Below are 16,231 nucleotides of genomic sequence, written 5' to 3'. Positions count from 1 at the left end.
AGCAAAATGTGTTTCTGTTTTTCTGTATTGGATATGCTTCTTTCAAATGCATCGACTTTAATGGCCTCCTCACCTCTCTCCACCTTTTTTAACAACTGTCTAACTCTTCAGCAAATCATCCACCATATTACATCTCCAGAGTTTCCTGCTAAATGATTTAAAATCCAACCAAGGATACCTTCCCTTGGTGGAGAAACAAGGAAGCACTTGTTACAGAAAGTGTTTTGGAATTTTAAAGGGACATTAAACACTAAATACATGCTAGATAGAATGATGCATTCAAAGAAAAGATTAGTCCATGAGTAACATGTAGATGTATTTTTTAAAGTTTCATTAGTTGTTTAAAATGTGACAAAATAAGTGTTAAAATGTAGTGTCTATAAAACACTGGGAGCTGCCATGTTGTAACTTCTGTTACCTTCTCTGCTGTGGCCAATTAGGGACAGTTATACATAGGTCACTAGAGTGTGCAGCCAAAGGTTGTGCTGGATTTAACAGTGTTCTGCACTTCCATTTCTAACAGGAACTAAAAAGCTCATAATTTCAGAATGGAATTACAGGCAAAGAGGACAAAATAAATAATGAAAGTATATTGCAGAGTTGTTTTATTATATACAATGGGCTCCATGTACGAAGCAGCGAAAGCTGCTCCGGAGCCTTTGCGGGGCAGGTTCGTATATGCGAGCCTGCTTCCCGCAATGTAAGAAGCAGCGGTCATTCACCGCTGAGTGTGTAATGGTACATACGGGCAAGCGGATCAATAGATCCGCTGCCCGTGTGTAGCGGAGGCGGGCGGACAGCTTCGCGAGTTAAGAAGCTGTCCGCCCGCCTCTTAGTACATGGAGCCCAATGTATCATTTTATATTACCATCTCAAAGTGTTTAATGTCCCTTTAAAGTTATGTGCTTGATAGAGTGAGGTTTTCAGTAGTTTTTGAATCATGCCTGTGATGATGATGAAAACTAGTTTAGCAATTTTACATAAAGAGCATCTACCAAGAACCAGCTAGAAGTCTCTCTCAACATGTATCACAAACTTCTGGAAAATAAGGTTCTTAACAAACAAATGTTCCAGAACATAGTATCTCTCAGAAAGATTTGTTATGGTTTACATGACAACAGATGCTAATTTTCATGTGGAAAGGATGTTTTCAATAGTCCCTCTTAGAAGCATATGGGAAATTATGCCTTGAACAACAGATGGGATTATCTGATTTTATGATTTATACCTCAATTTATTAATGTGTTGAGGAAGATAAACCACAAGATTTGTAGCAGTGTTCCCAGAGTGACTCAAGACCTTGGTTTGGCTTTTGAATAGTCATTAGATGGTTTGAATGTCAGGAAAACCTCAAATAATACTATAAACATTAATAGATAGTACCACCTTAATTCATGGGGTTTAAGCAAGGTAAGCCATTTGTACTGGTAATCATGGAAGATGTATCGGAGTTCTTGCAGGATAGTTTTCTGCAAGGTCTATATATGAAAAATGGAATTCCAGCCTTATATGCTTCAAAACTGGACATTTATTTTATCTTTATTAGAATAGTATCCAAAGTTCAAAAAGTACAAGGCTCTTACAAGTACAAGTGCAAGTTATGGTCATTCCTCCTGTTTACTGATTTTATTGGAAATACAGTTCTTCTAGACAGTTCTTAAGCACTATTGTTGACTTTAGTCTTTCAAATTTGTAGGCCTTGACAAAAGCTTTGATTCTGAATATAATACTTCTATTTACTGTTCCCTAAATTAGACGAGGCACTGGCCCCAATTTATCAAGGTCTGTCGGACCTGATCCGACAGTGCGGATCAGGTCCGCCAGACCTTGCTGAATATGGCGAGCAATACGCTCGCCATATTCAGCATTGCACCAGCAGCTCACAAGAGCTGCTGGTGCAACGCCACCCCCTGCAGACTCGCGGCCAATAGGCCGCCGGCAGGGGGTGTAAATCAACCCGATCGTACTCGATCGGGTTGATTTCCGGCGATGTCTGTCCGCCTGCTCAGAGCCTGCAGGCTCGCCAGAAACACGGGGCATCAAGCTCCATACGGAGCTTGATAAATATGCCCCTATGAATTGTAAAGAATCTAGTCAGAGGAATCCCACTGTGTCTTTCATTAAGATAATTGGTGATACTTAGTTAAAGGGACAGTCTACAATATCATTTTTAATGTTTTAAAAGATAGATAATCCCTTTATTACCCATTCCCCAGTTTTGCACAACCAACACAGTTATATTAATGTACTTTTTACCCCTTCGATTACCTTGTATCTAAGCATATTGTGACAGCCCCCTGATCAAATGACGTTTTATTTATTATGACTTGCATTTAGTACTGTGTGCAAAATCTTAACTAACGCCTCGAGCATGAACACAATGTTATCTATATGGCCCACATGAACTAGCAGTCTCCTGTTATGAAAAACAAATAAAAAAGCATGTGATAAATGGCTCTATATAGTGACTTACAAACAGGCAGACATTTAGCGGTTTAAATGTTATAAAGTATATTAATATATCAATGTTGGTTTTGCAAAGCTGCGGAATCGGTAGTAAAGGCATTATCTATCTTTTTAAACAATAACAATTTTAGTGTAGGCTGTCCCTTCAAGCTACAACATTTGTACATAAATGTATCTGGGGCAAGAGTCCTCTTCAACAGCAGTTCAAAATCTAGTTGTTTGTCATGCTGCAAAGATATATGAAGGGACTGAATTTGGTCAAATCAACTTTAGAAATGTTGACTAAGCTCTGTAAAATTAAATCTTATAGCCTGAGTGCATATCATACTCTCCCATTTGTGAATTGTCTTCTACTATCAGAGATAAAACAGGGATTTCTTAACTTAAATACTATACATTGTATTTATTTATTATATTTTGTCTAGCTTCCGAATACTATGAAGTAAAAAATTAGTAGCCCTTAAAAGTATGGTCATTTCCCTAATGTATTTGATAAATGTGTACTGGATGAAGAAACTACATTTAAAGCATATAAGGTAAGACACTTTCCACATAGAGGTGTTTTTAAAATATCAGTTATAGCGTTTCTACACAAGTATGTATTACTGTATTTGCTTATAAGAGATAGGTCTGACACATCAATCATACTTAGTGAATCTTAGGAATCACCTGAAAATATCAAGAATGTGAACTGTTATCCAGCAATAATTGTTTTGCCCTTTTGTGTGACATTCATGTATGATATGTTACAATGCATCTGAGATTAATGTAGCCATGCACTGCATGGCAAAATAATTATTATAAAATATTAACCACCTAGAATGTAAGTTCACACAGGAGCAGGGCCCTTGACTCCCTTAGATCAGAATAGTAATTTATGGCTTTGTACCTACGATTAATTTATTACAGTCTTGTATAACACAGCAGAATATGTTGATGGTTTATAACCAAATATTAAAAAGAATAGTTATAATATTAATAATGATATTTACAACGTCATAAGCGAAGAAAAAAACAAACATATTTTCTATTACCAAAATAAATTCTCTGCAGGAATCAATATTAAAGGGATAGAAAGGTCAACATTAAGGTGTGTATTTACATTTTAAATAGACAAAACAGAAGTAGTGTTTAGCACTCAGGTAGATTCCAGGTGTGCAGGCTGTCAAGGTCAACACCAAAAAGCCGATTTCTATACCTATATATAGGTATAGATATATACAGTATATATATATATATATATATATATATATATATATATATATATATATATATATATATATATATATATATAGGAATATATCTTAGAAAATACTTAGAACATATTCTGCTATGTGCTAGAATGTTTACTATTTACACTAAATACACAGTATAACACTTGATTAATAATGAATATTCCATAAATATATTTTTTCATCTACTTAACTGCAGAGGGCTCTAATGCACTTGTCTAATAAAAGGTTAAAACAACAGCAATGCCTAAGGAAACAGTGCTGTTCCACTGAGAAACGCGTTGCTGTTTTAACCTTTTATTAAACTTTTAACCACTTGTCATCTTGCTGCTGCATTCTTTACCCTGGATATCACCATACTGTCTGCTATTTGCCCACTTTTGAGTGCTGGTCATCACTGTTGACCTTTGCCTGACACTCCCTGTGGCTCCCAGTGAATATCTCTGGACTCCCTCTGGTGGGACAAGGATATCCTCTGTTCCAGGTGTGCTTAAGAGTCTGCGGGACGACTTATCGGTTCCGACCTGCCTGTATAGCACAATTGTGCTGACCATCACGTGAGTAGGATTTACTTTGTTTATATTTCTATCATTGTTCTATCAGCTTGCTTTGCACTATGTGGCACACTCTATCTTTTGTATTCTAGACCTTCTTATCCTGTGTTGTGGCGCGACACACTAGAGGAGCTGCCTGAAGTTGTAGAATCCCCTGTCAATGGATTAAGTCTCACTTAAGGACTCCACCCCTTATCTCTCTATTTATCTTTGGACTAATACTATCTAATTTTTAGACCTCATTTTATTTATATGTATTTGCTTCATATATGATAATGATTGTGTATATGTTGTGACATATGAACACTCTCTCTATATATATTCTCTTAGATTTGCTCTATACATAGTATAAATATTATTAAATGTTGTGGTTTATTATACAAATTGGGTATTACTATGTATTAAGATCAGTTAATACCATATCACTGCCCACATTGATATTGTCTATTACGTTAGTTATATGATTTGGCACCTCTTATAGATATTAGCTTGGCATCTTGTTCGACCTTGTGTATCTTGTTTTTATCATTATTCATTTCATACTGTAGCATTGTTGATGTTATCAATAAAGCACTAGAGAACAAACTAACAAATTATGATATACCCATTAAAAAAATGACAATATACCAAAAACAAACAAAACTAAATCAATTTAAAAAAAAATATATGAAAAATTCTTAGCAAAGCCTGACTGGTTTTGTTAAGAATTTTTCATATCAATTTATTTTTTATTATTTTTTTTTTTTAAATACAATAAAAGGGAAAGAATATACAAAGTACATGAAAGACACAGTTGGCAATATTCTCTAATGGCCAGATTAAGAGTTTTGCGTTAGAGGCTATGCGGTGCTAATGAGCAGTTTTCTCTCACCGCTCACTTACTTGCAGCGCTGGTATTACAGGTTTTTACAAATCCGACGTTAAAAGGCAAGAAGTGAGCATTGAGCAAAACTGTGCTCCTTACCGCACTCCAATACCAGCGCTGCTTAAGTCAGCTGTGAGCTGGTCGTACGTGCTCGTGCACGATTTCCCCATAGGAATCAACAGGGAGAGACCCGGCTGAGAAAAAGTCTAACACCTGCAAAAAAGCAGCGTAAAACTCAGTAACGCAGCCCCATTGATTCCTATGGGGAAATAAAATGTATGTTTACACTTAACACCCTAACATGAACCCTGAGTCTAAACACCCCTAATCTTACACTTATTAACCCCTAATCAGCCAATAAGATTGAGCTCGCATTCTATTTGCTGTTCCAATCAGTCAATAGAATGCAAGCTTAATCCTATTGGCTGATTGCATCAGCCAATAGGATTTTTTCTACCTTAATTCTGATTGGCCGATAGAATTCTAACAGCCAATCGGAATCTAAGGGACGCCATCTTGGATGACGTCACTTAAAGGAACCTTCAATTGACGGGTAGTCGTCGGAAGAAGAGGATGCTCCGCGTCGGATGTCTGTCTTGAAGATGGAGCCTCTCCGCGTCGGATGGATGAAGATAGAAGATGCCGTCTGGATGAAGACTTCTGCCCATCTGGAGGACCACTTTGCTTGGATGAAGATTTCTCCCCGCTTCGTTGAGGACTTCAGCCTGGTTGGATGAAGACTTCAGCCGCTTCCTTGAGGATGGATGTCCGGTCTTCTGAACAGTAAGTCGATCTTCAGGGGGTTAGTGTTAGGTTTTTTTTAAGGGTGTATTGGGTGGGTTTTATTTTTAGGTTAGGGGTTTGGGCCGCAAAAGAGCTAACTGCCCTTTTAAGGGCAATGCCCATCCAAATGCCCTTTTCAGGGCAATGGGGAGCTTAGGTTTTTTTAGTTAGCTTTTTATTTGGGGGGGTTTGTTGTGTGGATGGTGGGTTTTACTGTTGGGGGGTGTTTTTATTTTTTTTTACAGGTAAAAGAGCTGATTACTTTGGGGCAATGCCCCGCAAAAGGCCCTTTTAAGGACTTTTGATAGTTTAGACTAGGATTTTTTTTTATTTTTTTTTGGGGGGGGGGGCTTTTTTTATTTTGATAGGGCTATTAGATTAGGTGTAATTAGTTAAAAGATCTGTAATTTGTTTTTTTATTTTCTGTAATTTAGTGTGTTTGTTTTTTGTAATTTAGCTAATTTAATTTATTTAATTGTTTTTAATTTAGTTAATTGATTTAATTGTAGTGTAGTGTTAGGTGTTATTGTAACTTAGGTTAGGTTTTATTTTACAGGTACTTTTGTATCTATTTTAGCTAGGTAGTTATTAAATAGTTAATAACTATTTAGTAACTATTCTACATAGTTAAAATAAATACAAACTTGCCTGTAAAATAAAAATAAACCCTAAGCTAGCTACAATGTAACTGATCGGAACAGCCAATAGAATGCAAGCTCAATCTGATTGGCTGATTGGATCAGCCAATCCAATTGAACTTGAATCTGATTGGCTGATTCAATCAGCCAATCAGATTTTTCCTACCTTAATTCCGATTGGCTGATAGAATCAGCCAATTGGAATTCGAGGGACGCCATCTTGGATGACGTCATTTAAAGGAACCTTCATTCGGCGAGTAGACGTCGTGGAAGAAGGATGGATCTGCGTTGGCTGGAAGAAGATGGCTCCGCTCCGGATGGATGAAGATAGAAGATGCCGCTTGGATGAAGATGTCTACCGGTCCGGATGTCCTCTTCTGCCCGGATAGGATGAAGACTTCTGCCGCTCCAGATGTCCTCTTTTAGTCCATCGGTGCCCGGCTGGGTGAACACGACTCAAGGTAGGGAGATCTTCAGGGGGTAGTGTTAGGTTTATTTAAGGGGGGTTTGGGTTAGAGTAGGGGTATGTGGGTGGTGGGTTGTAATGTTGGGGGGTGGTATTGTGGTTTTTTTTACAGGCAAAAGAGCTGATTTCTTTGGGGCATGCCCCGCAAAAAGCCCTTTTAAGGGCTGGTAATAGAGCTGTTAACTTTTTTAATTTAGATTAGGGTAGGGAATTTTTTTTACTTTGGGGGGCTTTATTATTTTATTAGGGGGTTTAGAGTAGGTGTAATTAGCTTAAAATTCTTGTAATCTTTTTTTATTATTTGTAATTTAGTGTTTGTTTTTTTTGTAATTTAGTTTAGTTTATTTAATTGTAGGTAATTGTAGGTACTTGTAGTTAATTGATTTAATTTATTTATTGATAGTGTAGTGTTAGGTTTAATTGTAACTTAGGTTAGGATTTATTTTACAGGTAATTTTGTAATTATTTTAACTAGGTAGCTATTAAATAGTAAATAACTATTTAATAGCTATTGTACCTAGTTTAAATAAATACAAAGTTGCCTGTAAAATAAATATAAATCCTAAAATAGCTACAATATAATTATTCGTTATATTGTAGCTATATTAGGGTTTATTTTACAGGTAAGTATTTAGCTTTAAATAGGAAGACTTTAGTTACTAATATTTAATTTATTTTGTTAGATTAAAATTATATTTAATTTAGGGGTGTGTTAGGGTTAGGGTTAAACTTAGCTTTAGGGGTTAATACATTTATTAGAGTAACGGCGAGGTCCGGTCGGCAGATTAGGGGTTAATAAGTGTAGGTAAGGTAGCGGCGATGTTGGGGGCAGATTAGGGGTTAATAAATATTATGTAGGTGTCGGCGATGTTAGGGGCAGCAGATTAGGGGTTCATAGGGATAATGTAGGTGGCGGCGGTGTGCGGTCGGCAGATTAGGGGTTAAAAATATTTATTATAGTGGCGGCGATGTGGGGGGGCCTCGGTTTAGGGGTACATAGGTAGTTTATGGGTGTTAGTGTACTTTATAGCACAGTAGTTAAGAGCTTTATAAACCGGCGTTAGCCCATAAAGCTCTTAACTACTGACTTTTTTATGTGGCTGGAGTCTTGTCGGTAGAGGCTCTACCGCTCACTTCAGCCAAGACTCTAAATACCAGCGTTAGAAAGATCCCATTGAAAAGATAGGATACGCAATTGGCGTAAGGGGATCTGCAGTATGGAAAAGTCGCGGCTTGAAAGTGAGCGTTAGACCCTTTCCTGCCTGACTCTAAATACCAGCGGCTGGCCAAAAGCAGCCTTAACGCTGCTTTTGACGGCTAACGCAGAACTCTAAATCTAGCCGTTAGTGTTTAATATCCCTTTAAAGATGAATCTTGCTTTCTTTTTTTATACATTTTATTTGTATAGGAAAAACAAATAATGTCATTAGCAATTACAATTATGGACATTTCTTTCATAATGTTACAGGAAATAAAAAAGAGTCATGTCACCTATCATACTAAGCCAGATGCAATTTTACTTTCTTTGGTAACATTTTTAATATACCTTATTAAAGAAAATGTATGTTTTCTTCCTAACCCTTATAAGAAGTATTTCTGCGCAGAGCAATTCAAATTGATACCACAATTAAACACATTAATGTAATGTTTAGTTTGTATAAAAATGTGTATGTTACCATCTCAAATATAGCAAAAAATACAAAAAGTATCAAATGATCACTGGATGTGGAACAACTTTCACAAGCGTAGGCATGGAATATATTTTACATCAGGATTTTAACAACCATTAAAAAATTATATGAAACAAAGAAAAAAATGCCTACAGCCTCCTAACACTTTCTACACTATCTTGAGATGTAGACTGAGATTTTTTTTTATTTTTTACTGAACAGTTAACCAGTTAGCAGCAACAACAAGAGACCAGCTTCTTATATTTTAAAGGACTTGTATATATAAATATATATTTATGTTGAGCTTACCAATTATTATAATGTTAAGATTAAATATTATTATTGGTTTCTCCATAAATTATTACTAGAACATTATTTATAAAAAAGATATTGCTAGGTTAAAAAATCTAGAGCCCAAAATAAAACGTGCTTGCCTCCAATTCCCAACCTTATTTTTTATTTATTTTTCCCCAAAACATTCTCACGTGGGTAAATAGTCTACAACCTATACTAAGATCAGTTATCTCAAATGCATGTGGTAGTTTCACGCCATTTTTCCCCACATACCAATTATACAGGCTGCAGTCACACACGGGAGCGGATATATTCAGTGACCAGTGATTAACCAGGGAAGCATGTCATAATTTGATTGTGTTGTGGCCTTCATTAAAACAATCCACACTAACCTAAACAAAAGTAATAAAATTGAGGCTAGTTTGTCAGCTTTGAGACACAACAGTTAGATAAGCAACTACATGAATTCTCATGACTGCCATAAGGGGAAGTGAAAGCCTTGACCATGCCCCAGTGAAACCCCAAAATTTCAGAATTTCCCTAGCCAGCCCCTTGTTCATGTCTATAAATGTGCCTTCTGTTCTATCCAGTGAGTATTAACCATGTTTCAAAAGTTTTTCCAAAAATATTGTGTTTTGCTCTTGGTTTTCCGTTTAGCAAGAGGTTCTTAATTCATGAGTGAGATTTCATGTATTGGGCTCCTCACACAGCTATAGATGTTAATGGCAGAAATGCCCGATAACAAACCTATGGGAAATATAGGTGAAGTGAAGCTCAATGAGCCTTGTACATGGTCTTCTCTTCACAAACTCCCATGGCAACCTCATAAACATCTCTGAAGCTAGGTCTATGGGTCTTCTGCAGTACAACACGTTTTCAGCATTAAAGCCATGGAAATTCATAAGAAAAAACACATTTTTTTAAATACTTCATACTGAAGAAAACATTTTCTAATTTATAAGAAAACCCTTTTAATGTGAAGTTTTTGAAATATTTTGTTTTGGAAATAAGTATGGTTATTGAAGGAAGAAAAAAAACATTTTGCCTATGTAATACATTGATCTCTTATCACAAATCATGACATATGTCTTTATAGGATTTTTCATACCAGATAATATTTTTCATTCATATTCATGTTTTTCATGTTAGTGGAAATTTTAATAGCGTGTCTGTTTATCTTACCAACAAATAAACATGGTTTTTGAAGGTTTAGATACCCAAAGTTCACCTTGACATAAGGATCATTTTAAACATGTATGCCAAGTGAGACGAAAATTTTAATCCATTAACAGCCTATTATGGCAAGCTGAAAGCTGTTAATGGACTTTTTAAACTGTGGGCAAATTGTACGTTTTTTGGTTCCTATTGACTTTCTGACAAATATGTACAACCCAGAAGTTCAAATCATTAAATCTTAGCAGCCAATTATGGCACCTAAATCGCATTGATGGCCCTAAATATTGATGTACCCAGTAAAAGCCAATACATTTCTCAAATGAGTCATTGGCTAGACATTTAAAGCCTCATTTATTATCTATATATTCTACATTGATACAATACTTGGAATTTTACAAATAAGGAATGACTCTTCATTCATTCGTTGGCAGGGCTCAGTTCTTAGTTTAATCACTGTCGGAAATATCATATGAATCACTTAGAGCACTGGATAGTGTAATTTAGGTCAGACTCCTGCAGTTGATGGTTTGTTGAAACTAAGGTAGGTTTAATAGTTCCTTAACATGCACCCAGATAAAGCTACTTCAATGAATCCCTTAATAAACTGTTAAAACCTTTGCTCATCACATATATTAAACTATATAGGGCTAGATTACAAGTGAGGCACAAATGGTTTTGCGCTAGTGCAATCGTGTTTTAGCGACCGATTTTTATTGTGCTGATATTACAAGTAGCAAAATCACAATTGTGCTAGCGCAATTGCCCCTTACGCTTAAATCCTTACCGCTGTGGTTAACTGTTTTCCAAAACAAAAAAGTTCAACAAAAAAATACATCACAAAGTACAGTTACACGCATATTAACACTCTCTAATAAAAAAAATAAAAAAAATATTGCACAATAAAATAATAATAAGATTGGAGAACTTGATGTAAGAAAAAAAATGGCAAGCAAATGACAAATATTGAGACACATACATTGCTAAAGATGTATTTGTATGTATGTATGTATTTATATATATATATATGTTTATATGTGTGTACATATATATTAATGTATTTATATGTGTATATATGTATTTAAAGTCATATATACACATCTAAAAACATTAATATATATGTACACATATATAGACATTCATATATATATATATATATATATATATATATATATATATATATATATATATATATATATATGGGCATTATATCCCTTTGCCATTACGTAGATTAAAACAAAATAAAACATATTTATGCAATATTCATATTTAATAAAGATTTTAAATATGTATTTACTGAAAATATGATATATTGTTTGTGCAATAAATAAAATTGTATATACAGTGAAGGAAAAAATTATTTGATCCACTGCTGATTTTGTACGTTTGTCCACTGACAAAGAAATCGTTAGTCTATAATTTTAATTGTAGGTTTATTTTAACAGTGAGAGACAGAATAAAAATCCAGAAAAACGCATTTCAAAAAAGTTATAAATTGATTTGCCTTTTAATGAGTGAAATAAGTATTTGACCTTTTTGCAAAACATGACTTAGTACTTGGTGGCAAAACCCTTGTTGGCAATCACAGAGGTCAGATGTTTCTTGTAGTTGACCACCAGGTTTGCACACATATCAGGAAGGATTTTGTCCCCCTCCTCTTTGTAAATCCTCTCCAAGTCATTAATGTTTCGAGGCTGACATTTGACAACTCGAACCTTCAGCTCCCTCCACAGATTTTCTAAGGGATTATGGTCTGGAGACTGGCTAGGCCACTCCAGGACCTTAATGTGCTTCTTCTTGAGCTACTCCTTTGTTACCTTGGCCAATGCCATGGCCCATTCCAGCCTTGTGTAGGTCTACAATCTTGTCCCTGACATCCTTGGACAGCTTTTTGGTCTTGGCCATGGTGGAGAGTTTGGATTGCAGATTGCTTCTGTTGACAGGTGTCTTCTATACAGGTAATATGCTGAGATTAATAGCACTCCCTTTAAGAGAGTGCTCCTAATCTCAGCTTGTTACCTGTATAAAAGACACCTGGGAGCCTGAAATCTTGCTGATTGATAGGGGATCAAATACTTATTTCACTCATTAAAATGCAAATAAATGTATAACTTTTTTTTTCTGGATTTTTATTGTAGTTATTCTGTCTCTCACTGTTCAAATAAACATACCATTAAAATTTTAGACTGATAATTTCTTTGTCAGTGGGCAAATGTACAAAATCAGCAGGGAATCAAATATTTTTTTTATATATATATATATATATATATGGTAGTACATATGTATTTATATATGTATTTACAGACATATATATGCATTTAAACACAATAATACATATGTACACACATATAGACATATATGTAAGTGCGTTAGAGCCCTTTTCCGTTAAAGTGATGGTAAACGCTCTCATTTTTATAAACATATTCGGAATGTTAGTGATATTTTATATGGAGTTTAAGTTGTAATAAAACTGTGCTAAAATTGACATTTTAATATAGATATAAAATTCAAATTCCCCACGCTCTGCCGCTGACTTACAAAGTAAATTTTGGTGTGAGCTAATGATTTAAATTGTTCTCCAATCAGCACTCTAGCTACAATAAAAGTGCCATATGGGGAGAATGCTGATTGGAGAACAATTCAAACCGTTAGCTCGCAGAAAAATGTACTTTTGAAGTGGGCGGCGGGAAACGGGGAATTTGAATTTTATATCTATATTAAAAAGTACGTTATTCAGCAACTTCATTACATCTGATGAATTAAACGCCATCTAAAATATCACCAACATTCCGGAGAGTTTACCATCACTTTAACTAGATGAAAACATGTAAAAGCATATTTATGCAATATTCATTTTAATGAAGTGTTAGTGTGTACTATTTACTGTAAATATTTCACATTCCAATGTTCTGCACATAGCAGAATAAGTTCTATGTATTTAGCAGATATTCCTATGTATATCTGTATATATCTATATATAAACATATATAGATAGAAAGATAGATAGATATTATACCAAAATATCATCAAATATATATATACTAGTACTAAAGCCTGTGTACACGGGCCATTTTTTGCAGTACAGCAGCCCCACCCCTTGCTCTCTCCCCCTCTCTTTTGCTCTCTCTTCCCCCCTCTATTTTGCTTTCTCTCCCCCCTCTCCTTTGCGCTCTCTCTCTCCCCTCTTTTGCTCTCTCTCTCCCCTCTTTTGCTCTCTCCCCCCTTTCTTTTGCTCTCTCTCCCCCCTCTTTTGTTCTCCCCCCCCCCTCTTTGGCTCTATCCCCTCCTCTTTGGCTCCTACCTATTTGGCTCTCTCTCCTCCCTCTTTGGCTCTCTCCCCTCTTTGGCTCTCTCTCCTCTTTGGCTCTCTCTCTCCCCCCTCTTTGGCTCTCTCCCCCCCCCTTTGGCTCTCCCCCCCCCCTTTGGCTCTCTCCCCCCCCCTTTGGCTCTCCCCCCCCTTTGGCTCTCTCCCCCCCCTTTGGTTCTCTCCCCCCCTCTTTGGCCCTTCTCCCCCTCTCCTGCTCCCTCTCTGGCTCTGTCTTAATTGAAAGCCTTTGCCTCTCTGGCCACGCCCCCATCGCGGCACCCTGCCCGGCCACGCCCCATTGTGGTGACACCCACCCACGCCCTTGCCGCATCCGGGCACGCCCCTTGTGACACCCGACCACGCCCCTTGTGACATCTGGCCACACCCCCATTGCGACGCCAGGCCACGCCCCCATTGCGACGCTCCTGTCGGCCACGCTCCCTGACACTCCACTTCAGCCTTGCTCTGTGCTGAGTGCTGAGTGTCAGGATCCAAACGGCCAGGTATGTTTGTCACGTGCAGTCTCTACTGCGCATGACTGTATCTGACAAACATACTTGGCCATTTATTATATAGGATATTTATGAATAAAGAGCACATATTTGTCTATGTGAAGAACATTGGAATGTGAAATATTAATATTTTCATGTCAGGTTATCGTACTTGAGATTATGCGCTCGGGTTTGCGCGCGAGTAGGGTGTTTCCACTTTGTTGCTTGATTGACTTCTATGGGGGAATAGGTTATTGTGCGCATGATATTCTAAGTTCATATTTTTACATTCCTCAGGTTAGCAGGCGAGCAAAAACTGTTTATTTTCAACTTGTAATACGAGCCCTAGCCATCGCATGCAAAAGTTTACTTCTAGCGCAGTTAATGCTCGAGTGGGAGCTTTAAATAAAGCTCCGCTTGTAACCTGGCCCTTAGTAAGTGATATATTATTCAATTTTATTTAATGTGGTTGATGAAGTGATACTAGTTTCATAATGCTTGGTTTCATGTAATTTATCAGCAGTCTTACCTGTACGTAGCTGGTCGTTCTATGGGGGTGAGACTGCAGCGGCGAGACTGCACTATTTTAGCAAGCCTTCAGGAGGGAGAGTAATGGTCTAATATCAAACAGTTGAAACATTGCACAGTAAAAATTATATGAATAAGTGTGTACAATAAGGCCAATATTTTTTTTTCTTTTCTTGTGTAGATGTTCTATCAAATTATTAAGTGTATTGGACTTTTTTTTCAGTGTGCTCTGTCTCATATACAATTTAGGAAACATTGAAAGCCTTTGCAGAGGAAGAAAATGTTTTTTTTAATTTATAACATATATTTTTGAAAAAAATATGAAATAATATGGAGATTTTTGAATTCCAAAAGCAACATAATTTAATTTATAAAATATTTGTATCTATAGTATAAAAGAAACTAAATTAAGTAAAGTAATGCTCTTTATTACTTGTATATTGGTATTGTTGTTTTTAGATATTTATAGTCAAGAAAGGGTGCAGCATCTGAATTTTTATGAATTGGCTGATATTATTTTCATAGAATAACTCTATTAAATGACTATAAGATGAATGCAGGCTAAAAAAAATAGTTTTTAGCTCTTGCTATCAAGATTAAAGCATAAGTCAATCATTTTTTGTAGAAAAGCACCTTCATCAATATGATAATGAGAAAACTGTCTGAGCTATACCTATTACTAAATTTAATGCACTAAGTCATTGCTATTCATTCAAACACATTTCCAATATACATCAATCATGTTCTCTTGTATTTTACCTGTATAGAGCTTCTTTATGAAAGGAGGAAAAAAAATATCTGTGCAAAAAAATGTTGTTGTCAGATTTTCTTTATAAAGTTGAACTACTTTTCTTTTTTTTTGTGTTACACTCAGTGCTTAAATATATCCTGACAATATAGGGCAAGATTACATATAATGCGCAGGCTTCGGCGCAAGCGTTGAAACCCGCACAGCCCGTAATATCACCTTGCACATCGGGGTATTACATATACTGCGCCGTCAGATGGTAGACTGGCGTAGGTAGGACTAACTGGTGATCTTCTGAAATGTGCGCAAATACACATTTTAGTCGTCGCAAGTAACTTACGCCCATATTATGTCCACGGAAAGTGTCAATAAAGAGTAGTTTTATGCAAATTAGGTTAACACACATAAAAACGAACCCAGAATTCAAATAAAAATGGGACACATAATTACGCTATTCAAATTCATATACTGTATAAACCCATGCACAGCTGCCATTTTCTTCAGTGTATTTGGATTGTTCGTTGAGCTACAACACACTACACTGGAGTGGAGGATAAGTGAGAGAAGAAAGAGAGGCACAAACAGAAGAGTTAGTTAGGTAGCATTGTTGTTGAGTAAGCTTGTACACTACACATATTCTTATATTGCACACATTGCATACATACATATACAAATATACCACACTTTTTTTTCTAACACCTCACATATTTTATTTTATTTTTACAGTGTGATAGACTGAGTGTTTGGTTGTGATTGTGTGTGATTGAACTGGGAGTGAGTGTGAGTGTGTGTAGTGTGATTTGGTGTGAGGATGGCAGGGAGAGGTAGGGAGGAGGGGAGGTAGAGATAAGGGGAGGAGGGGTGGAGGGGAGAGGAGTGGCAGGGAGAGGAGTAAAGGAGAGGACAGGAGGAACAGTGGGACCCCCTTCAGGGAGTAAGCGGAGAGGGGAGAGTGAGACCCAGAAGGGATGATGGGAGGGGAGATGCCTGAGAGCCCCAGAGAGCTGGCACATCTA

General features: G+C 36.5%; 1 protein-coding gene across 1 annotated transcript in view; it reads right to left on the bottom strand.

Moving 5' to 3' along the window:
* The window catches only part of CADM2 (cell adhesion molecule 2), a 798,115-nt gene extending 793,863 nt beyond the window's left edge, over nucleotides 1-4,252 (bottom strand). The window contains exon 1 of the mRNA XM_053705198.1: nucleotides 4,042-4,252. Within this exon, the coding sequence (XP_053561173.1) occupies nucleotides 4,042-4,252 (211 nt within the window). The remainder of the gene's footprint in view (nucleotides 1-4,041) is intronic.
* Between the last annotated feature and the right edge of the window lie 11,979 nt (nucleotides 4,253-16,231).

This window comes from Bombina bombina, chromosome 3 (genome assembly GCF_027579735.1).
Source record: "Bombina bombina isolate aBomBom1 chromosome 3, aBomBom1.pri, whole genome shotgun sequence".
Lineage (NCBI taxonomy): Eukaryota > Metazoa > Chordata > Amphibia > Anura > Bombinatoridae > Bombina > Bombina bombina.
The sequence above is the reverse complement of the archived record's forward strand: the minus strand, read 5'-3'. Positions and strand labels throughout refer to the sequence as shown.